The 24,483-nt window shown below is 46.6% G+C and overlaps 2 protein-coding genes across 3 annotated transcripts in view; one reads left to right on the forward strand and one right to left on the reverse strand.

Annotated features, from left to right (window-relative positions):
- LOC147033655 (tubulin alpha chain-like) overlaps positions 1-24,483 on the forward strand; it is a 497,880-nt gene that overhangs the window by 95,048 nt on the left and 378,349 nt on the right. The gene's annotated exons all lie outside the window — the stretch shown is intronic.
- The window catches only part of LOC147033656 (uncharacterized), a 36,392-nt gene continuing 12,816 nt past the window's right edge, over positions 908-24,483 (reverse strand). For both annotated transcript variants that reach the window (XM_085871745.1, XM_085871744.1), the window contains exon 4: positions 908-1,997. In XM_085871745.1, the coding sequence (XP_085727871.1) occupies positions 1,733-1,997 (265 nt within the window). In that variant the 3' untranslated portion in view covers positions 908-1,732. The remainder of the gene's footprint in view (positions 1,998-24,483) is intronic.

The raw sequence follows: 24,483 nt of genomic DNA on the forward strand, positions 1-24,483 counted from the left end.
CTTTTTTCCGGGCACATTTGAAAAACGTCATTTAAAAACGTCCATGACGTCACAACCATCAGTCCGATGGACGTCAAATTTGGTGTTAGACGTCATTGAGGGCATTCCAACAAAATGGAATGATAAAAAAAAATCGAAAGTTTAAAAATGACGTCATCTTGTGACGTCATTTTGACGCACTTCCAATGACGTCACTACCAATCGCGGACTACCATCGTGAAAGCTCTTATTTCACGGAACATTTTAACGTTGGTTTCATGTCAATAGCTCTATTAGATCTGAAGTTATGCCGACAAGTATATTTTGACCTCGAGTGTGACCTTGACCTTGACCATAGAGTTAATTTGCAAAACCTGTTCATAAATAAGCAGATATTTTGGTACTGATCATAATGCCTGGATTTGGGACAATTTCCTTTACAAATTACATAGATATTTGAATATAAAATATCAGGACATTTTAGCCACAATTGAAAAACGTTATGTTCAAACGTCAATGACGTCATAACGGTCAGTCCGAACGACGTCAAATTTGGTGTGTGACGTCCTTCAGGTAAGTCCTACAAAACTGTATGATCAAAACTGATGAGGTCCTTGTATCGATCTCAAAATGACACGGCCAAGACCAATTGGGTACGACTCGTGCAATAACCCGAAAAGGAACCCACGATGGGCGTTGCATCGTCGGCAATTGATGAAATTTGACCCAGCTAAGTGTTCCCAGACAAAGGCAGTTTAAATGTGGCATTTGGTATTCACGGTGGTTTAAATGAGAATTGAAATGCCAATGCGTGTAGGTGTGCAGGTGTGCCTGCTGACGGTGGCGAAGGGCAAATGAATCAGGAAGGAAATGCACTGGCAGAACGATCAGAGGTATTACCCGAGGAAGCAATGCAATCACAGACAAATCACAGACGAAAGTATTATTTATTATTCCTCATGTCCCAGTCATACAGACTTGTGTACAAGCCTGTCCACGAGCCTTGAGATGGCATCGAAACTAAACCAGAGGCTAACCTAAAAATACAAAATGCATCTTTTAAAAAGGGGATCCATACAGAAATAGCCATTCATGCAAGCAAACGTACATGGAAGCACGACGGAGTTCGTCAAACACCTGACCCCAGTCTTGAGAAAAAGGACATTATTGGAAGAATGCCGAAGAAGGGCAATTTTGATTGGTCGACATGGCAGAAACTAACTGGAAGTTTTTGGAAGAGCCAACAAGGCAATTTGTGTTGAGACAGTGTTCAAACATAAAATTCAACTGAAATAAACTTTAAAAAGCTTTAAAGGTTGGAGAAAGAGAATATTTTCGGACGTTTACTGCCGTTGATGCACGGGGTCATGTTTAACATGTTACTTCTTCGTGCCGGTTGGTGTCCTATAATGATATAAAATTAAATTTAAGTAGTTCCTCAATCATGGACCGAAACTGATCCAATTGCTTAACCGCACTTTGCACTACACGCGCGGTGAAACCAGTGTCACAAGCCAGGCGACACATGGTGACGAAATACACCCAGGAATCGCTTCAGATCAGTTCACCATTGTCAGGAATCCCGTTTCCTGCCGGACAGACGGGTCATCGGCTGTAAAGCAGCACAAAAACAAAGGGCACAAGTCCTCCACCCCACCCTACCATCGATACCCATCAAAAACCGAAAAGAGGACGGCGGCAAGTAGACTAACATTTACTTGGGGATGCCGAGGGCACAAGGTGAAGGGCCCGTCTAGTCAATGCTCATAAACAAGATCCCCATGCGCGTGATCGTACCTATGACACTCTTGGCGAAAGAGGCACACTTGAGGGTGGCAAGACCGAGGTCTCCAATTTTAACAGAGCCCGTAGGACCAGTTATGAAGATGTTGTCACACTTGAGGTCTCGGTGGATGATAGGAGGGCAACGGGTGTGGAGAAAGTGAAGACCCTTGAGGATCTGCCGACACCAGCTTCGCATTACCTTGATTTTCATCACCTTGAAACGCTTCAGATACCTTGAGAGGCGACATAAGGGTATCACAGTTAAAATAAAATAAAAAACAACGCACGTGTGCACACAAACCGCCCCCTCCACCACACCACAGTAAAAATACAGGCGGTCCACGGGTTACGTCAGCCTCGACTGAGCAAGCATGCATTCAATTAAAATTCGAGATTCGACAATCCTTTACGTTGCCTTACTTAGGGCCCAGTTTGGCACGAGTTGTCACATGTGCAGAGGCACGGTCCTGGGGACAGGATGGACCACCTTGCACACCTTACACTTCCAAGGCCAAAATAGGAGGGGGAGGGGGACATTCTTTCCAAAATTAGGAGGGGGACATTCTTTCCTGCAGTGATTGTCTGCAGACTACTGTAGTAGGACCTGTTGCGAACTATAGTATCTGAGAGTGCTACTCTTATATACTATAGTTGTAACAGTAGCATTTTTGCCTGGGTTGTTGACTCTGGCTCTCACACCTGACTGAAATCAGGACCCTCAACACTTGCTCCCCCCTCCTGCTCCTCACACAGCCACGGCACCTGTTTTTAACCTGTGGGTCAGTGACATCACTCACGGAACAAATTTAATGAGTCTCCTGGCAGGATGCCCAGGCATCATAGATGAGACAGAGGGACCAGCGATGGAGCTATCGGACATGAGGACGCGAAAGCGAAGGTGTGCAGTGGCGGAAGGCAAAGAAATGAGAGAGACAGAGACAGAGAGACACAGAGATCCACACATATGATAAGATCAATAATCTCTTAACCTGAAATGAATTGCGGATTTGGTCAAAGCAGCAGTTCACACGGCTAAGGCCTTAATTATTTTATAACTTGGTTTACAGATCCGCCGACGGTATATTTGCCGAAATGAAATATGAATAGAAAACACATTTTTAGCTTTTTATATTTATAAATTTTCCGCCGAAGGTGCAAAAGTTTCAAAACCCGAAATGTAAACGTCGGCATTCATTTTCAAAATATAATTTCGCACGCGTGCACAAAAATGCCGAGTCCCCTTCAACCAAACTACTGCGCAGTAGTCTTCATTCATGGCATCTGAGCAGTGGCCAGCGTGGTTCAGATTGACTGTGGTTTCTGGGGCGAAAGTAATTGTTAAGAAGTATGCCAGCGGTATAAATTCGAGTGACTGTATTGGTGATTTAATCACGCAATATCTTGACGCCGAATATTCTGGCGAAACTATTGCATCAATTCAGTGCAGCAGCAGGGATGATTCGCACGCTACTTTCGATCGTGCCGATTTTGTTTCCATCGAAAGTTGTACACCGCTGTTCGTATTGAAAGATTTCGGTGCCAAGTACGTCAAAGTTTTCCTGCGAGATGCTGATATTCAGCCTTCAACGGACCAGAAATCAGCGCTTGATGTGCTCATGGGGATGTGGAGACGGTATGATCAGATGCCCGCTAAAAAGTAAGAGCTGGTTATGGCTCTGATTGACTGTTTTGAGCGTGTTGACTCCTTGTAGACACCTTTTTAATCATATCCAACACTATGCACTGATGTGCACGCACACATCTACGACTTGGACAGTAATTTTCTCAGCATCGTTTCCATTAGTTTGATGATCCAACAGGTTTCTACAAGAAAAACATGCCAGACTATATTGTAAAAACAAGTTTTAATCCTTTATTGTTTTTCACATCACATGATACAGTGAACATGGGCATCCTGCATTTGAATGGTCTTCCATCTTCAATCTTTTTAGATCCTCCTGGTCCTGGATTTATATTTATTCCCCCCCCCCTCACCTACCCTTGTCTTTTCCATGGAACATCCGAAAAAAAAAATCATAAAAATATAGAATTTCTAAAAATTGAAATTATATATTTATATTTCGACCTACCGACCCTACATTTTAGCTGAAGAACTGCGTAAACCAAGTTATAAAATAAGTAAGGCCTAAACAATAAATAAATAAATAAAAACCCAGCTCTCATTTGTCCAAGTCACATATTCTTTGACAACCCTTTCTCTCTAAAACCTCCAGTGAGTTGTACAGTGGTGGAAGGGATTTGGGAGGGGGACAGTGCGAGGGGGGGAGGGGGACAGTGCGGGGGGGAGGGGGGCAGTGCGGGGCAATGCGGGGGCAGTGCGGGGAGGGGGCAGTGCGGGGGGCGGGGGACAGTGCGGGGGGAGGGGGACAGTGCGGGGGGAGGGGGGACAGTGCGAAAGGAGGGGGACAGTGCGAAAGGAGGGGGGACAGTGCGAAAGGAGGGGGACAGTGCGAAAGGAGGGGGACAGTGCGAAAGGAGGGGGGACAGTGCGAAAGGAGGGGGACAGTGCGAAAGGAGGGGGGACAGTGCGAAAGGAGGGGGACAGTGCGAAAGGAGGGGGACAGTGCGAAAGAAGGAGGGGGGACAGTGCGAAAGGAGGGGGACAGTGCGAAAGGAGGGGGACAGTGCGAAAGGAGGGGGACAGTGCGAAAGGAGGGGGGACAGTGCGAAAGGAGGGGGGACAGTGCGAAAGGAGGGGGGACAGTGCGAAAGGAGGGGGACAGTGCGAAAGGAGGGGGGACAGTGCGAAAGGAGGGGGACAGTGCGAAAGGAGGGGGGACAGTGCGAAAGGAGGGGGACAGTGCGAAAGGAGGGGGACAGTGCGAAAGGAGGGGGACAGTGCGAAAGGAGGGGGACAGTGCGAAAGGAGGGGGGACAGTGCGAAAGGAGGGGGGACAGTGCGAAAGGAGGGGGACAGTGCGAAAGGAGGGGGGACAGTGCGAAAGGAGGGGGACAGTGCGAAAGGAGGGGGACAGTGCGAAAGGAGGGGGACAGTGCGAAAGGAGGGGGACAGTGCGAAAGGAGGGGGGACAGTGCGAAAGGAGGGGGGACAGTGCGAAAGGAGGGGGGACAGTGCGAAAGGAGGGGGGACAGTGCGAAAGGAGGGGGGACAGTGCGAAGGGAGGGGGGACAGTGCGAAAGGAGGGGGACAGTGCGAAAGGAGGGGGACAGTGCGAAAGGAGGGGGACAGTGCGAAAGGAGGGGGGACAGTGCGAAAGGAGGGGGACAGTGCGAAAGGAGGGGGGACAGTGCGAAAGGAGGGGGACAGTGCGAAAGGAGGGGGACAGTGCGAAAGGAGGGGGACAGTGCGAAAGGAGGGGGACAGTGCGAAAGGAGGGGGGACAGTGCGAAAGGAGGGGGACAGTGCGAAAGGAGGGGGACAGTGCGAAAGGAGGGGGACAGTGCGAAAGGAGGGGGACAGTGCGAAAGGAGGGGGGACAGTGCGAAAGGAGGGGGGACAGTGCGAAAGGAGGGGGGACAGTGCGAAAGGAGGGGGGACAGTGCGAAAGGAGGGGGACAGTGCGAAAGGAGGGGGACAGTGCGAAAGGAGGCGGACAGTGCGAAAGGAGGGGGACAGTGCGAAAGGAGGCGGACAGTGCGAAAGGAGGGGGACAGTGCGAAAGGAGGGGGACAGTGCAAAAGGAGGGGGACAGTGCAAAAGGAGGGGGACAGTGCAAAAGGAGGGGGACAGTGCGAGAGGAGGGAAGGGAAGGGAAGGGAAGGCAGCATGAGGGAAGGGAGGCAGCGACACACATCTGGACCACCTTTGGGTCTGGAAACAATCTACGCCTTTCAAACCACTCACTTCCCCAGCTGCCTCTCAAGAATCCAGTGATGGCAACAGTTCATCAGTCACACATTTCAGTGAAATCAGGAGTGGCAGGTAGACCAGTTTATGGGGGGGGGGCAGTGGGGGGTGAGCAAAGATGGGACAGAGTTGGGAGGTAAAGGTTTAGAGTGGGGTGGGGGGGATTGGGTTGATGCCTTTTGATTGGTGAAACTCGTGAGATTCTATTTCAGTATAAAAGAATATGAACGTGGTTCGGTGAGCATCTGCTACGTCAGAGGAATACAATGCTCGAAAGAACACTGAAGATTGCGCTGAATTGGAGACATATTCTTTAAAATAAATGATTGCCTTTGTGAAAGCATCTACCCCATCAACCCTGGTGAAACTCGTGAGATCCAGGCTTATCACACTCCTCCGCTCATGGAACCACCCTTGGAAGGGAGTGGGAAGGGGGAAGGTTGTCTTGTTTCTTCATCTCCTCTTTTTCCACTCATGCATTCATTGCCTTACTTGCTTGTTTGTCCAACTGTCGCCTGAGCCCGTCAAGTTTCTGCCTCTGCTTTGAAAAGTAGAAATCTCTCAAACCAGATGGTAATCAGCAGTTCTGGGTGTTCACATGAGTCACACCATCTATGTGCTCAGAAAGCAAGCCTGCTTGTCAACTCTTAACACCTGGAATCGCATGACGTTTCCTTTTTTTTTCTTTTTCTTTCACATTTATTCCCAAGCTTGGCCTCGAAGCACAGCCCGAAGATAAATACTAATGGTTAAGAAAACAAAGCGGATCCCAAAACTTCTCCAACATTTAAAGGAGTTTCGGTTCATTATTGAAAGTCCAGATAAGCCGTATCGGTGGGAATCAAACAAATTTGACGGCATTACGAGAAAAGAGTTTCCAGGGATCGTTAGAACGGTCTCGGGTTCATCCCATTGAACAAACAGACTCCAATCCCAGGCATCGGCCAGCGTAAACACGAAGAGAACACACGAGAACGAGAGCACATGCACGCACAGATCCAGCATCATTGTTCTGCCATCCGTGCGGCTACTGTGACCAATGCACAAAAAACAGAGGCCCTCATGTGACCTCAACCACAATTCCGAACCCCAAAAATACTCCCGTAAATGCAAGCTGACGCCCCGGATAATGCCAATTGGTTCCCCTCGTCAAATCAATGCTGGCCTGCTCGGCATTCCCACGTGAGCACTTCGGCACTTCAACGTGGCACCCGAACACCGCGAGTTCGACGTCTCATCCACAAGCTGTCCTCGAGCCTTTCTCGAGGGACAATGTAAATTACACGTAAAAAAAAATGGCCTTCGCAACTCGATTCAGCCTCACGGCACGCACAATTTCCATTTCCCTCGTGTGTCGGCCACGACGATTCGCAAGTTCGTGAAATAGCAAAAGGGGATCCTGAAGCTAATCGCAAGATGACCCTCTTCGTTCGCAATCCGACCCACCCCGTGTTAAACGGAGAAGCCGACAAGCGGAGCAGAGAGCCGACGTGCAACCCCTGCGTGCACAGCCGCAAAGTCAACCATTTTCACACACTCGCCGAGAAGGAAATGGATGCTGCAAACAGTTGTGTTCAGGCCGTGGCAAGAAGAGTTTATTTATTATTAAACTACAAGATATCTTTAAAATTGGGGTTCCCAGAGGGAGGCATCATGTGTTTAGTGTTGGTGTCCATAGAGTCTTGCTTTTTGAAGTTCTTAATTTATTTAAATAGTTTCATTTTCCACAATTATTTAATTTTTCGTTATTTCTTGAAACTTATTATGGGTCCTGTTCCCGTCATCTACAGGCGTTTTTGGCTGCTGGTTGCATCATTGGTTAGGGGCACGGCCGTGCCTCTGATTACCAGTACGCTGGTGCTCATTTCGTCGACCTCGGAAGGATGACAGGCTGAGTCAACCCCCTGGTGTTAATTCAGCGAAAATGGGCTCGACCTCAGGACCCTCGGATCCTAAGCCACCACTTAAACCGTTAAGCCAACGCCAGGCTACGGTTCTGGTCAGAAGGCATCAAGTGTTTTTCAGTCTTGGTATCTGTTGCATAATGCTTTTTGGAAGAGGAGAGAGAAAAAAAAAAAGACAAAATTGCATCAAAATATTGCATCAGTGTCGCCAAACAGTTTGAAAACTACGTTTTACCAACCGACGATTGAGAAACGTGCCGACTTTCAAGGTTCCCCTTCGGGACTTCACCAAGGTAGTGCACCATAACGTCGTGTAAATCCTCCATCCTTACCCATGATCCTTTCAACAACGTCAAGCCTTCCTAACTTATGGGTTAGTGTGCTTCCCCTTTCTCTCCATTCCCTTCCTTTTGTCCAACTGCAGCCTCATTGTCCCACAGTCAATCACCTGGCTTTTCACGAGCCTTGATCTTGTACAAATTTTTGTAAAACCTGCGTGGGAAACAAACAAACGTTGACATTTCAGGAGTTGGCCCTTCATCGGCACAAAAGCCTCTCATCCTCTGACAAAGGAGATAATGTGCTAAATGCCGGTTACTTCCCATGGCGGTTGGTGTACATCCTTCCAACCTCCCAAGAGCTTACTACTGGAGCTCTGTTTTTATGGACATACTACATAGTCGAGGCTCATAGAAGACCGAGTAGAATAAATGGATTAGGACAAAACTGAGAAAAACAGGACGAAACACACTCATGCACGGGGTGGACAAGATGGATACAGAAGGAAGCTCCGAAGAGGGGAAAACTCTAAAATTGGAAGGAAGAGGGATTTGGGTAGGTTTAACCAAGGGGGGAAAAGATCATGGTTTAGGATTGGCGACGATCCGATATGGTGGTGAAGAGCCGTCTTGAAGATTCATGTGTGCCCTGAAGAAACCTGGAGAGGAAGTGGGGTGAGGGGGAGGGTAGACAAAGCACAGAAAGAACAGAAGGTGTAAGACCAGAAAATGAGGCAGTAGAAGACAGACCACCAACCTGCCTGCGATGGCAAAGTGATAGATTTATCGACTCAGCTTCAACACAAGAGATTCCGATGATCTTGAAGACCTTGGTTTCCACAGCGTCAAGCTGAGCAAGGTGAGAGGCAGGGGAGCCAGTTCAGAGCGAAGAGCAATCCTCCATAAAGCTATGATGGAGGACGCCCAGTTGGTGGCTGGCTTTGGACGCCAATTTTGAAATGCTGTTCGCCTGAGAAAAGGCCACAGCTGACAATGAAAACCAGGTGGTTTAATGACTGAACATCCTTTACCTCCACCAGAAAGAACCTCCGTACCACGTTGAAATTCAGCTACGTCACCAATTAGGTGTTGGACAAGCGCCAATTATATATAGACGTTTCACTGAAGGGTGGGTGTGCGTGCGCGTGGATTCTTTTCTTTCCATACCCTTAGGCAAATGAGAGACTTGAAATCATATAATCCGCCCAATAATTCTCAGCATGCATGCACAGAAAAGCCCAGAGCAGCAACAGCTATCGAGGAAGGGAAATACTAGAGTAGCTCATGGTGGTTTTGTATGCACTTGTATGGCCAGAGCTAAACTCTTCAAAAATCATCTAATTGAAGGTCATTGAACAATTTTTGGTTGGTAACACATTTGCCACTGACGGCGAAATCGGTGGAATGGCCACACCCCTTTGTAAGCGAAGTACTACCACCCGCCATAACTGTATCTCCAGAACCGTTGGACCTCGAAGGTTGTGTGACCACTCAAAATGTTCGGAATGGCCATATTATGGGGGGTTAGTAATACATTTCCATGTCCAAAAGTCAATGGTTTTTAAGATATTTGCCAAAAACTGATTTCAGCATGGTACGCACTACAGTTCTGACCCTTTATTATATTACCTGTTGTAATTTTGCACATTGTCCATATTTTAGAGTTTGATTATGTGGATTTCTACACTGTTTGCCTTTACTACAGCCACAAAACACCACACATTTTATGTTCATTCCTCTGCAAGTGCACGTCTTGGAACTCATACATGATGTTGGACATTTGCATGGAGGGGGCAGGTCATCGGGCCTGCACGGTACTGGCAGTATCACAGGTGTAATTCCAACATCTGTTGCTTTATAACCATACTGGCGTGGATCTGGTTTGGTGACTGCAGGATTTGGAGCTTGTATCCACATCTAACACTGCAGATGTGCTCTCTTTGTGTGTTCTCGTAGCGTTGAAGAACAGCACACAAGCTGGTTGAAGTCGAGCTACTGCGCCCAACGATACTCATCGAATGTGGAACAGTCGGTCTTCTTTTATCCAGACACAAGGAATTTTTCAGCATAACTTATCATCTGTGGTGACAGTTCCTCAACAGTCTACACCAAACCCTTCCACAGTAGGGAGAGATCCATTAATGCTTTCATGCCAGACAGTTTTGGACCCACCTTGCTGGTACTGTCACACCCGCTAAGTGCGTGAATGGCTGGGAGACACGACACCAAATTGTTGTCCAGTTGATCAACTAACAGGTGGACTGGTACAGTTTTCTTGTTTTTCCGGTTACCAAGCTTTACAAACAGCTTTTGTAGTTGCCAGGTTTTCTTGAAGTGGAAGATGAGGTTGACAAAGACATCTGTGTCAGGTGAGTCAACCAAGACTGATTGAACCCCGTGTTTCACAACACCATCATTAATATGGAACATGATTCTGTCATCGGCTTCTTCTTGGTTGCTTGAGAGCTCTGCGATCTTTGTTTCAGTGCCAGCTAACAGTTTCCTACATTCACCCCCATATACTCCTCCAAAGATAATTTCCTTTTCTGACACAACATTCTGCAGCATCCACTTGAAGACGTACTCCTGCAAACCTTACTTTGTTAAACATTGAGCTCCAGAACATATCAAGATTGACAGGGAGTTTCTGATTGTCAGACCTAATGGTGATAGTGATTTCTTCAGAAGAACTTCTCTGTGCACGTTCCATTTGCTTGATTGATGATTTTTGATAAACATCAAAAATAATGTCTATTCTTGTGGACTCAGAACTTTTAGAAAGAATGGTGTTGGAAAGACTCTCAGCCAATTGCCAAATGTGTCAATGCCCATCTTTTTCATTGGTAGTTTTCGCACAAGTGCCATGAAGTCCACTATTGTCATCTGAGCATCACATTTGACATTCCTTTTCTCCTCTAGAAGTTGATTGACTAGTTCTCTCTATAAGGAGGCTTTATCAGGCTTCTTCAATCTGATGCCATCTTTACATTCAGTGGTGAGGAACTGGGATGTGCTGGTCAATTCATACTTCAGGAGCTCTAGCATGCTGTACCCTCTTTCTCTGGCATAATCAATGTACCTAATCGTTTCTGCAGCATCTTTTTTTGTCATCAATTTCTTCGCTGTGGACGGTGTAGAAGCATGCATGCTTCATGAAAACAGTCTTGCGGTTAGTAGGTATGTCATGTAGGTGTTTCTCCTTATTCCGAAATCTGGTCTCAAACTCTTGATAACTCTTCTCACCAGTTTCCAGGCATTCAAGTAATCCGTCAACAACCTCCTGGGGTATGTCAGCTCCAGTAGAGATGTTGTGAAGTCCGATCCCAGTGCTGAATGGATTGTTGATGGATTTTATGTAATCCAAAAGTGTCCTTGCACGTTCATGGCCAATCTTCGTAGAACTTGGATTGAACTCATGGTGTAGGTTCAGTTCACTGTCGTCTTTGTCGCCCAAGTTACACCATTCGAGCAGCTGTGCCACATGAAGTTTTCTCATGCTTTAAAAGATTCCATAAGGCTACTGCCTCTTTCTGTCTCGTCATCGCAATGATACCTCCTGCAACCTTAGCGGGTTTATTGTAACACTTTGAGCGCCATGTCAAAGCCTACTGCACTGCCATGTTGGAGAGTGTGGTACATCACCCATCCACCATCTTTCAAACATCTGTAGATACCCGGGAACTTCCTTTGTATGTCAAGGCAATCTTCAAGGAACAGCGTACCCCATCTGCTAGAGTTTGTCTGGCCAAACCCGAAGAACAAAGGCATGCACCTACGCACAGCTGAAATGAAAAGATGCCAATCGCCTTGTCGAATAGAGTGTGTAAGATCCCTCAGGATAGGATACAGCTCATCCAGAAACAAGCTCCAGTACCTCACATTTTCATTGCCCGATGTTTCTTTCCATTCTGTGAAAGACTTCAAGTCTGCATGTAAGAGCTTGCTTTCTTCCCAAATCTCCCTGAATTCTGTATGGTCAACATCTAAAGCCTGCTGCATCTTAGTTTCCATGGTCTCTATTTGCTTCTCTAATTCACAATGAGTACTGTCCTGGTCAGTCTGAAACTCCTCAAAACATAAGAACAGTCATCACCTCTGATACCAACCAGACTCATTGCCTCCTTGCCTTTGGAGTAGTGACCTCCTGTCATGACACTATTCTCTACAACAAGCTTCCCAAAGGCTTCAGTCTCAATCAAAGCCAGATCAATACCGATACAGCCTAGAAACTTTCCAAGGCAAACGATTTAATGTGCATAATTCAACTATAATGAAATCATACCATGTTATAGTAACAGCAAGCAGGGATCCAAGGTAGAATTACTTGCCATCAGAGAACTCTTTAACACTTGAACACCTAGCGCCTCCTACAACAAAGAAATAATATGGTTAATTGTAATCTTTTTAATGCAGATTATTGCCCACTGAGAATCTTCAGGAGTCAAGTAATTGAACTCTTCAGGAATCAAGTAATTGAACAAATAGAAGAAGGAACAATTATGAATAATTGAAGTCCGTAACATGTTGAAATCAGTTTTTGGCAAATATCTTAAAAACCATTGACTTTTGGACATGGAAATGTATTACTGACCCCCCATAATGTGGCCATTCCGAACATTTTGAGTGGTCACACAACCTGCTAGGTCCAACGGTTCTGGAGATACAGTAATGGCAGGTGGTAATACTTCGCTTAAAAAGGGGCGTGGCCATTTGGCCTATTTCGCCGTCAGTGGCAAATGTGTTACCAACCAAAAATTGTTCAATGACCTTCAATTAGATGATTTTTGAAGAGTTTAACTCTGGACATACAAGTGCATACAAAACCACCATGAGCTACGAGAGTAAAAGTACAGTGTATGCCAGATAAGGATTGTTACTCAAAATGGGGAACAAAGCTTCGAAAAGAAGCCGAATATACTTGGAAAAGTACCTGCAAGAGAAAGGGGTGTACCTCTGCAAAATGAAAGATTTGGAGAAGTTTCTGATCAACTCATCTCCGAAAAAAAAATAATTATTATTTACATCCGGCAGTGCGTATTGCAAAACCTCCTTTAGAACGACATGGGCCAACGCAAGGCCTGTTCTCCCCGACCTCCCCGATCATCGCAGTCAGTGAGCAGACTGAACCTTGCGGGATTACCTCGTATGAGCACGGCAGGCTTGGCGACATATTTCATTGATGTGTGCGATTGGAAAGGCAATGCCGTCATTGGCAACATTCAGGCAGAATCCCCAGGAGGGAGACGCCAGATCTGGCTCTGTTGCTTCTTTCCACCGATGGGAAGGTCGTATCTGCGGCTTCGGAATATACGGGCTAAGTATAAAAGGAGAGATATTTCCGATAAATAATGTTTGGGAGGATGGGGTGTGAGGGTGGAAGCTTGAGGTTGATGCAAAAATAAATAAACAAACAAACAAACAAGATTAGGCCGATCTACAAATTTTGCATACATGTTGTGAGTACCCAGGGTCAGATGATGGGCACAAATAAAATAAAAAGTGTGTGTGTGTATATATATATATATATAAATGTATATGTATATATATATATATATATATATATATATATATATATATATATATAAATGTATATATATATATATATATATATATATATATATATATATATATATATATATATATATATATATATATATATATATATATATATATATATCTTCTTCTTCTTTCGGCTGCTCCCATTAGGGGTCGCCACAGCGGGTCATCCGTATGATCCGCATAGTGATTTGGTACAGGTTTTACGCTGGATGTCCTTCCTGACGCAACCCTGGTCGCCTCTTACGACACAGAGATATGGTACACCTATTTTAACCAGGGCATACACCGGGCCCAGTACACTGGTACTCACTTCGCCGACCTCGGAAGGATGACAGGCTGAGTCAACCTCCTGGTGTGTATTAATTCAAGCGGCCAACGGGGCTTGAACTCAGGACCTTTTGGATCCCAAGCCGCTACCCTAGCCACTACGCCAACACCAAGTATATATATATATATATATATATATATATATATATATATATATATATATATATATATATATATATATATATATATATATATATATATATATATATATATATATATATATATATATATATATATATATGAGGCACGGCGAGAAGGAGTGATGTAAGCGACATTTTTTAATATGATGATAGGCTCGGATGATAGGGTAAGGGTTAAAATAGTGCTATATGGCATCAACTCTAAAATGGCCAATGTGTCCCTTACATCACTCCTCCTCGTGGCACCATATATATATATATATATATATATATATATATATATATATATATATATATATATATATATATATATATATATATATATATATATATATATATATATATATATATATATATATATATATATATATATATATAGTTGCGGATTTCGCGCCCGCCGGCGTGCGGACGGCCACGTAACTCGAATCGCGGCACGTCGCCCACCGGACGGACAATCCAGTCGTGACCCTCTCGGACTAACGCCGGGAACCAGTCACGGGTGGACCTTTCGGTCTCACCGCGATCGAGCCAATCAGCCCCCGCGTGGGATAGGGTTGCTCGCCAAATTCGACCTACCTAAGTACCCACGCGGAGGGTAGACCGGGCGATCGCACCTCGCCGCAGGTCGACTTCGGACACGGGCCACTTAAGCGACCCGTTCCGTACTATCAGAATAACCGAGCGGTGTTATCGTCGACCTCGACGGTTCGATTAATTATCGGGCGTATTCAGCCCACTACCAACCCTTTACGTGAAGCAAGATGAGGGTTCAATGGGGGAAAAGACGAAGCGAAGCGGGAGAACAGTTCAACAATAAAGCACATTTATTCGCGGCACACGGGAAGCACACAAATACAATTCCACCAAAAGCACACAAAAAAAGAAAACACAATTCCATTTACACAAAAAGCAAATATAAAAGTGAAAACACAGTGCAGAGCTAATACCGACTACCGAGCACACGGCAACACTTATACAATTCTACTTCACAGACGGCGCCGACAACACATACCCAAAACCAAGGAAAAGAAATCCCCCAAGAATGAGGCGGGCCTGAGGCCGAGACCGGGTCGCGCCTACCCGTCTGGTGATGAGACGCGGAGCGGCGATGGCGCCGCACTCCGCGGGCCTCGCGGACAGTGCCTGGCAGGGGTGGGAAAAAGGGGCCCCCTTGGTCGCACTATCTCAGCGCGGGGGGAAACAGGAGGGGGTTGCTGATGCTCGGGGTATAGAGGATCTTTATTATCCCTGGTGTGCGTCTCCACCTCGGCCAGGTCGCGCTGCCGGCCTCCCTCGGGCGTGCAGCTCCTGGCACCGACGCGAGCACCCCCTCGTCTGCCTTCGCCGCTGCCGCCTCTCCGCCTCTGGACTCTCCACCCTGGACTCTTCTTTGGGCTCCCCTCGTTCGACTCTCTTCAGCTTCTCCAGCTACTGCAGGCTTCGGGCTCCAGACTTCCACACTGCTCTCCACCCTCCGACTCCTTCTCGTTCTGCTGACTGACGAACACCGTCCTTTTATCCCCCCGTAGCTTCGCCTTTGACCCCCTCCCTTCGACCTTTCACCTCGCTCCCCATTGGCCCGAGAAAAAGTGGGCGTGAAGGCTTTTTGATCCACAAATTTGCATATATCGATCGTTCTGGAGGCGGGGCCAAATCGCCCCTCGCTCACCGATTGGACGGCAAAAAGTGGGCGTGTGTCGTTTTTGATCCGTTTTTGAAGCACAAAATCCGTGATTTTGTACACGCTGTTCAACGTGCGCCCTGCACGAGTCCAACACCGGTACCCACAGCGGGGCAAGAACGGTGGCGATGCTACGGTGCGAGGTGTGACGTGAAGGTCGTGGCGGTTGTGGTGAAGCGGCGTTGTGGTTGGTGGTTGATGTGGTTGTGGTGGTAATCATGGCGGTTGGTCCAAAATAAAGATAGTAAAAGAAAAACGGCTATCCTGAAGAGTCGCAGCACGTATAAATGACATGTATTCCCACTAGACAACGGGTTTGGGCCTAACTACACATGCACTTACCGAGATACCTCACCTAAGGGACCTGAATGGTGGTTTGCGAATTTGGTAACCACAACAATATACTTCCTCCCCTCTTCCAGGGGGGATGGGAAGACCACTTGCATCTTTTGCCAAGGTGCAACTGACCTCTGCTGCAAACAGGGGGCTAATTAGCCAAGGTACAAAATATATTTGCCCCCACCACCCTCGCTATCCCCCCCAACCCTCCACCGCCCCCCCCTTAAGGATAATCCCGAAGGGAGCGGGTGTTTTGAGTTATGTTACAAAGACTATTGGAATGAGATTTTGTGCTCGTTATGTTTCGTTAGTATTCGTCATTTTTAAACACGGATTGCCCCGAAATTTGATGCGGCACAACATATTTGTGTGGAAGGTCAACGTCACAATACAAACTTTCATCGGGACTGTTTGGCCCAACATTTCGATGGTGCTTGCTGTCCTATGTTAATTTTATGATGGCTTGAAACACCAATCTTATTGATGGTTTGCTGAAGTGTGAATAGCCTGATCTTGATCGGATAACCCAACTTGTAAAAATAATGATCAGCCAATTAATATCCCTGTAAATTTACCCAAAAATCCAATGAGGTTTCCTCTCACACGGGATGTTGGGCAAGAACACATACAGGTTGGCCACAAGGCAGGCGGTTAATATAATCGAGTGTTCCCCTTGTCAATGACACCAGAGAATGAGGAACAATGAGCAGGTCTAGATGTGACGACTAAAACGGAAGTAACCCATCCCTCGCTTCAGGACTCTACAAGACGCTGCTCTAGAAGCTCGGATGAACGTTTCAAAAGCTCAAAACGTCGTCCTCCCTACCTGCGCTACTTTTCCTTTGGCTGAAAGCTATATCGTACGAGTAAATGCCGTGGAATCCATCACAAACAAAACAAACTGTCAATCACCGACAACACGCAACATGGTTGGACTCCTCGATCGAGAAATCTCAAGATTCTCATGAAATATTCATCGGTTTTGGGGATGAGCGGTGGGAATCACAATTAGAAATCTTAAATGGGTGCAACGAACAATGCTGCATGTTCGAGTTGGTTTGTGTCTGGTACTTTAGTTTCCACGATAACAACGCAGGAAGATTCGAGTCCAAAATGTAATAAAACACCAGCACAGGCACAATGAACAAAAGGAAGCCGATTACGAGCTTGCGTGTTGGGTTCCCGATGGAATGGTGGGTCAGAGTTCTTCAATTTTGCTCTTTACAAGGTTGAAGACTGCTACAGGCAAAGATGAAGAAATAAAATTAAAAAGGAGGAAGAGGAATGAGCAGATTCCACTTCTCTTTTATAACACCTGACTTGTAAGAAGGGATGTAAATTAACGGGCCGAGAGTTGCGGAGGAAACCAGCTCGAAGGAAGAAGTTGGAGCAAGAAGACTTCTTTCTAGTCTTTGGCGGTACATGAACAGGAAAGGGAAGAGAGGAAGAGGCTCGACACCTGACGGGAGCAAGGCAGAACGATCAGGAGGACATCTTCCATTGAAGTCTCAGGAAAATATGCCGAGGGAAGCAAACGATGGACGACACAAAAGTGGTTCGGCAGTGGAGACTCCTGACCGAGGTTGAATAACTTGCTCGATATTATCCGGCAGAATGAAGATAAGCAGGGAGACCCGTTCTGAAATGGGAGTGATAAATCGATACGTGGCCACAAGATTAACATGCAGATTACACTTCTCGGCACGTTAACGAGAGCAGTCTTGTTCGGAAGCGTTTCGGCGAAGGAAGCTAAAAATTTCTCCCAGCCGAGGTTTGAACGGATGTCAAGATCAAACATCCTGAACGCGGACAGCCCGTCTCGGTGTGATGCCCGTGAACGCAATAACAGAAGCCACAACGTTCTACTGTGAGACGTCGAGAACAAATCTGTTTTATCAGAGTTGAAAGGATGGTTCTGAAGCACGTCGATAACGACGACGGTCGAAAACACGATGGGCAGGCAACCGGTCGCAGATGTTCTGTTGAGAGCAATTGGTAAACTGTACTTGTTAAAACTGCTTCAAAAAGTTAAATCCGTCGTGAGCACTTGATGATCGTATATAAAGGAGATGTGAGATCTCTCCTCGAGTATGCTGTTACACATCTGGAATGGTAGCTCGGCTGAATCTCAGATAAACGAGTGGTAGGAATTCAGGAAAAGGCCCAAATATTAATGCTGCTCTATCTTATCAGCATTATGATCAGGTCCAGCATTTCTGCAGAGTACAAACTCTGAGGCAGCGTAGACTGGAAGTTTGCCAGAAATTTGCGGAAAACAGATAAATAAAAACCCAGTTCACAGTGGTTGCCAGATACGTGACTTTCAAAATAATGTAATCCACCCTAGAATGCTCGGCATGCATGTGCAAAAACCCCCTCGAAACACCAGTCATCGTTGTGGCCGAACGGATGCCGTGAATGCCAGATCAGGATCATCACCTCACATGGCTCACAAAGCTTCGAAAAGAAGCCAAAATCATCAATCTTCATCCGATTCACTTGAAATTTGAAGAGGATTTGCATGTCAGGTCACCAAATTCAACTAGACAATTATTGAGATCAAATTTGTTTCATGGATTTTGCAAGTATCGTGCTCAACATGATGTCATTTTCTTGTTTGTCTGTCTGTGTGCAGGATATTTCAAAAAGGTGTGGACGGATTCAGACGAAACTTGGTGGACAGGTCGGGTGTGTGACCATGACAAATCGATTCGATTTTGGTGAAGATCCGAGAGTTACTTAATTTTTAAAGTGATTCTTCACCATTTAGAGATCGGGCCAAAAACGATATTTCAAAAATGTATTGGGCCAGATATGTTCTCGTGGATCAGGCATTGTGTGGCGGAGGTATGCGCTCCACCGAGTCAAGTCGAGTGTGAAAACCCCCGAACTTGATGAGGTAGCAGGGCACAGATCGCGTCACATCACAGCAATTGCTGCACGACCTGTCAGTGCGGTTAGGGTGTCAGTGCAGGATCTAATCAAGTTAGGGGGTCCGATTCAGTTGTATTAATGAGCTGAACATTGTCACAAATAAACGGCTAGCAGTATGTTGTCCTGATGAGCCCACAACAAGGGTGAAATCTCGATCGACATCTCTGCTTTTGTATTTTTGTGACCATAGGCTTTAATCTTAGTCTGCAAAGGCTTGAGGACCAGACGAATGCCTCAGAGTTTGGAGGTGAAGTGTTGGTGCAAGTTATGCACATGACATCATCGTCGTGTCATTGGCAGCGTGCTTTTTTCGTTGAATTTAAGGGTCCTGGCTGCAAACCTTCTGACTGGTGATGAACGGGGCAGATACAATGTGCTCGTGTGGCAGGCGACACTTGCTGACAGGTCATGCAGCAATTGCTGTGATGGGACTCAAACTGTCCTGCTGCCGCATCAAGTTTGGGGGTTTGATTCAGATGTGTATATATATATATATATATATATATATATATATATATATATATATATATATATATATATATATATATATATATATATATATATATATATATATATATTTGCAGTTCTTGGAACCACATGCATCCAGCAGATAGTGGTCCCAAGACAGTTATTCCATTAATATACGTGTAGATAGTCCCTTTCCTTTTGTCGAGCGGGACAACAAGGGAGTGCGTTGCGATGATCTCACAGCTAGGTTTGCTGACATTTTTTCTTCATTTCATCCCTCTTCTTTTTGTCTGATTATTCCTGAGGTAAATTTGAGCCACGTGCACCTTCGCTGTGAGGTGGGCCCTCATGGAGGCCAGCGCGTGCGGCGCCACTGCGAGGAAACGATACGGCACAGAGCCCTCGTTCCCAAGCGAGCCCTAAACCCAACATGTGCAGCGAGTTATACAGTGCACTTAGCAGTGCGGGGTTATCGGCTCGAGCTTCCGATGATCTAGGGAAGATTGCCGGTTGCAAGAAAAAGGCATACAAATGAATAACTCTAAAGAGGCTGCACGAATGGCGTTTTTCACAACACAGGAAACACAGCCAGCACGACGCCCACACTGCACGAAACGCATACGGAGGCCGATAAAGGCGACTCCACGCCACGTTGGGTGAGATACGAGTGTGCGGAGTAAAAACGGCGCGTTCCTTTTCAACAAAATATTTGACCCATATTGGTGTTCGCCCCACGCACACGCTAGCAGAGTCGAGCGAACGCGAGCACTGACCACGTGCGTAATGGCCGAACCCCGTGCACTGTATAGAATGTGCTCAAAGGCAGACACGTACGCCGCTCACGAAACATGCATGGATTTATCCATAATGATGTACCTTCGTCCCTCGCTGGCAGCAGTGGATTCCCCACGGATGGTGAACGTCATCTCATCTCTACGGCCAGCCAGGCTGCGGTCGGCCCGGGGAGTGTTGTGCAGTGGAGGCCGCGTTGGCGCGCATGGAGTGGGAGTGTTGATCGGGGCTGGTCGGAGGCCCGAGCGAGCGTGCGGGACCCTCGGCCGGTCGCCGGGGCGCAGCCCGGGGGGTTTTGCGGGACGATTCGCGTGCCAATTTCAGTGTGGGTGATTCGTGTCATGTCGTGGGGTCGGAGTAGAGTATTGCCGCTGTCTGAGATGGCCTTGCCAGAAATGAAGTGAGGCGGTTTCCGGCCAAAGTTAGCAGGCCATGTGAGGGGTCGGGGACAATCAGAGCGCCCGATTCAGGTGATGACGTTTCGCTTCGGCGTGGCCCCTCCCCCCACGCTGCAAGTCCTATAAAGGTTGGAGCGGTCCCTCCGCCTCTCTTTCTTCTTTCGCTCTACCCTCGCCGACATCGCCATGACCCGCCTCCTGCTGCCTGGACTCCCCCTCGTCTCCGCCCACACGACATTGACCCCACCCGCCAACCACTCCGTTCACGCACACTGGACTCTGCCCCTTCTCCACTCAAGTCCCTCCTTCACGAACATGGTCTCCACATGCTCTGCTGAAGCCAGAGACGATGCGCCAGCTGCCTGGTGCCGCACTACGGAGCATTCCCCCCTCCCCCCGAAACATATTGGTGGCGCGTTCGTGCGATCAAGAACAAAAGTACCGAGATCATAGCCTCAACTCCTTTCCCTTCTTGTTGCAATACTCCCGCTTCATCGGTGTGTGTGTGTGTGTGTGTGTGTGTGTGTGTGTGTGTGTGTGTGTGTGTGTGTGTGTGTGTGTGTGTGTGTGTGTGTGTGTGTGTGTGTGTGTGTGTGTGTGTGTGTGTGTGTGTGTGTGCTTAAGTAAGACTGCAGATCATTATTGTTATTATTTTCCTCTTAAGTCTGCTCTGTGTCCCCTTTTGTAAGTTGCCTGTTTATTTGCTGCACCACACCTCTCTCCCCTATCTCTGCACCACACACCCCAATAAATCCTGATCGTGCCACATACCTTTCCTTGCCCATTGTTAATAAATTATTAGAAATGTTCCCAGCTCATCTTTGTGGTTTCTTTCATTGATCTAGTTTAGCCGGGACTTTATTCCCAACGATCAGTTCCTTTTAGCCGGTACGTCCTTGGCAGTGTCACTCGGCTGCATCCGATCAGGTTAAGTGATCCGGTCCGGTAGATTGATCCGGTTCGGACAAGGCGTACCGAGGGCGTGTTCGCCGGGAATTAAATCACGTGATTAATTAGGTAACCCGATTAACCCATAGACGGGAGGACCCGAGGTCACGTGGTTGAGTTATTGACGTTCATGGTCGGTTAAGCGACCCGCCACGTCACGGAATTATCCGTGTGCGACGGCCTACAATTCCGGGGAGTCTGGTGGGAGCCGAGATAGCTTTCCCCCCCCTCGTGGTCTTTTCACCCGACCCCCAGCCCGCAACAATATACATGTACATATATAATTTTGTTAATTTGGTTCTGGGGCCACTACATGAATTACATTAGATTTTTGCATGTATTGTAAAGAGGGTGCGTGCGTGCGTGCGTGCGTACGTGCGTGCAGCTTTTGCTTGCTTGTATGAACACGAAATGGTACTAACTCGACTACTCACCCACAGATATTTCTCGTATTCCTACATTGCTGCAGAGTCCAAGTTGCATTGAGGTAAAGAACAATTATGGTAAACCATCTTGAAATTTCCACCTTTTTGTCTAAATGCTGAAAATTATGCAAAAAAAATATTTTTTCAACCATTTGAATTTCAGATTTTGTGCTTGCAACAGCAGGTTAAAACTGCCTGGTGAGCAAAACGAGGCTTCCACCAAGAAGCCTACCGTTTCCAAATAAGCACGTAAATGCATGAATAATAAGCAGTTTAAAGTTATGTCATTGCTATCCATTTGTAAAACTAGTCAAAAAAACCAAAACAAATTCAACACAAATACAGAAGGTAACGTTACATGACTGCATTACCGAACAGAGTTAGTGGATATGAAAGTAGCCCCTGAAAAAAAAAAAAAAATTAATGAATTAATAAAACAGCCTCCAAACAAAAATAAATGTTCAAAACAAGTCCAAACAAAACAAATAAATTAAAAAAAAAAAAACATTGAGCTTTGCAGTCCTCATCCCCTCCTCACATTAGAGTAGTTTATTTTTTGGTTGGAAGTGCCTTCTTCATGTATGTATGTATGTATGTATGTATGTAGTTACGGTTCTAGGAACCGTATGCATACAAATATACAGTTGTCCTGAAGTTAGTTATGCCATTAAGGATATGTGCAGATAGAACCCCTCCTTGTGTGTAGTGGGAGAGCAAAATGGGGTGCATTACGATGTTTTTTTAGTTCGATTAATAAATCTTTTATCCCCTCCATCACGATCCACTGTCCACCTGAGTCTCCGGAGCCCCGTTTTTCCGAGGCAGAATCTTCACGTCCACAGTTCCTTTTCGGCTTCCCCAAACGTTCCAATTCAATCTTCGTTGTACCACCGTCCACCTTCCTCAAACACGTGTGGAGTGGGCTGGCTTTCCTGGCCTTGCCTGGCCGAAATCCCGCCCAGAAAGGGCGGACTCCATGAAGGCCCTGTCCAATCAGGGCGGACGGTCACGTCAGCTTCGCCAAGGCCCTCCCCAACCTTGGGGATCTAAAAATTATGACACCATCCTCCGAGTAGGGTGCCGAGAGAGTCGGAGAGTTTGTTGTTGGTTGAGTGAGAGTTCGGTGGGTTCGTTGGCTGGTTGCAAAGAAAGAAGGAAGGTCGTTAGTTGAGTTGGTCCCTTGGTTGTTGGTTGAAGAAGGAAGGTCATGATCACGGAGGGCCTGCCTACGTCTTGCCTCGGCGGCCCGTCTGTTGTGCTGGTCCGAGTACACTCGACCTTGACCGGGTCTCTCATTGGGTCCTGTCTGCTGCCCTGTTCTACCTTGGACTCCACGCTCTCCACCCGGGCTCCTTCGCAGACATGGTCTCCACACGTGTGGCTGTGGGCCGAACAGCACGACCTCTGTCGGGTGCCGCACCACGGAGTGTCCAGGTACCTAAAGAACTGTGACCTCAGCTCTCTCCCCCCATGGCTGCAAAAGTCCTTTGCCATTCAACTGGGTTTATTTTGTCTGAGTGTGTGTCCGAGTGTGTGGCACCTGTCTCATAAGTAGCAATGTACAAGTTATTTGATCATTGTAAATCTTGCTTGTATTATTCTCGCGACAAGTCTGCTCTATGTCCTCTTTTGTAAGTTGCTGTAAAATTGTCACACTACATCTCTCTTCTGTCCCCTGCATAACACACCAATAAACCTATTCCTGTACCACATGAATTTCCTCGTTTAGTGTAAATAAATTATTGTGGAAATGTTCCCAGTTCGTTTTTGTCCTTTCATTCATTGGTCCAGCATGGTTCAGATCTAAGTTTAGCCGGGTCTTTATCCCAGATAATCTGTTCATTCTCGCCGGTACGTCCTTGGCAGTTCCGCTCGGCTGCATCCGATCCGTTGTTGGTAGTTGGTACTCTACCGTAGTTGGTAGAGTGATCCGGTTTGGGCAAGGCGTACTGAGGGCGTGGTTCCCCAGTAGTCGAAACAGAGTGGTTAATTCGGTAACTTGGTTCTCGACAAGAAGACCCGACGCTGTGCGGTTGAGGTATTGGCGTCCATGGTCGGTCCAGCAACCCGCCGCGTCACGGAATTATCCATGAGCGACGGCCTACAATTCCGGGAGTCTGCTGGGAGACGACGTAACTTCCCCCACCTAGTGGTCGTTCTCGTCACTGGACCCCGGCCCGCAACAATATATATATATATATATATGGAAATATACACACACATCAATTTCCCTGCGAGTATCTGGCCGACTCGCCCAGGCCTCAGCTCGTGGGCATGCCACGTTCCGTTTTCTTTCTCCCAATTGTTGTCCTAAAATTACACATCCTCACTTAAAAATAAAATTTTAAAAAAAGATCACAACCTCATTTTTCCTGCATTACAATTCCTTCGTTCATTCATTCTTAAATCACTCCAAACTGAACCTTGATCGAGTGAATTGCTTCTTTCTTTGAAAGCTTTTAACACTTAAAAATGCTTCACTTTCCTCACTTCTCCGTGAGGAACAGCCCACATGTTCTTCTTAATCACAATTTATTCCTGCTCTGCTCTTCTTCTTCTTTACAAGGTTTATTCCCTGAACCTGTTTCCAAAACAGACTCCAATGACCGGCCCCACAACATTACTATCCTCCACACCTTCAACAACTATTCGTTTCACTCATCATGTACCCAAATTGGGAATGTTGTGAAGTCCAGT

This window comes from Eptatretus burgeri, chromosome 2 (assembly GCF_056783735.1).
Source record: "Eptatretus burgeri isolate ZD-2024b chromosome 2, Ebu_testis_v1, whole genome shotgun sequence".
Lineage (NCBI taxonomy): Eukaryota > Metazoa > Chordata > Myxini > Myxiniformes > Myxinidae > Eptatretus > Eptatretus burgeri.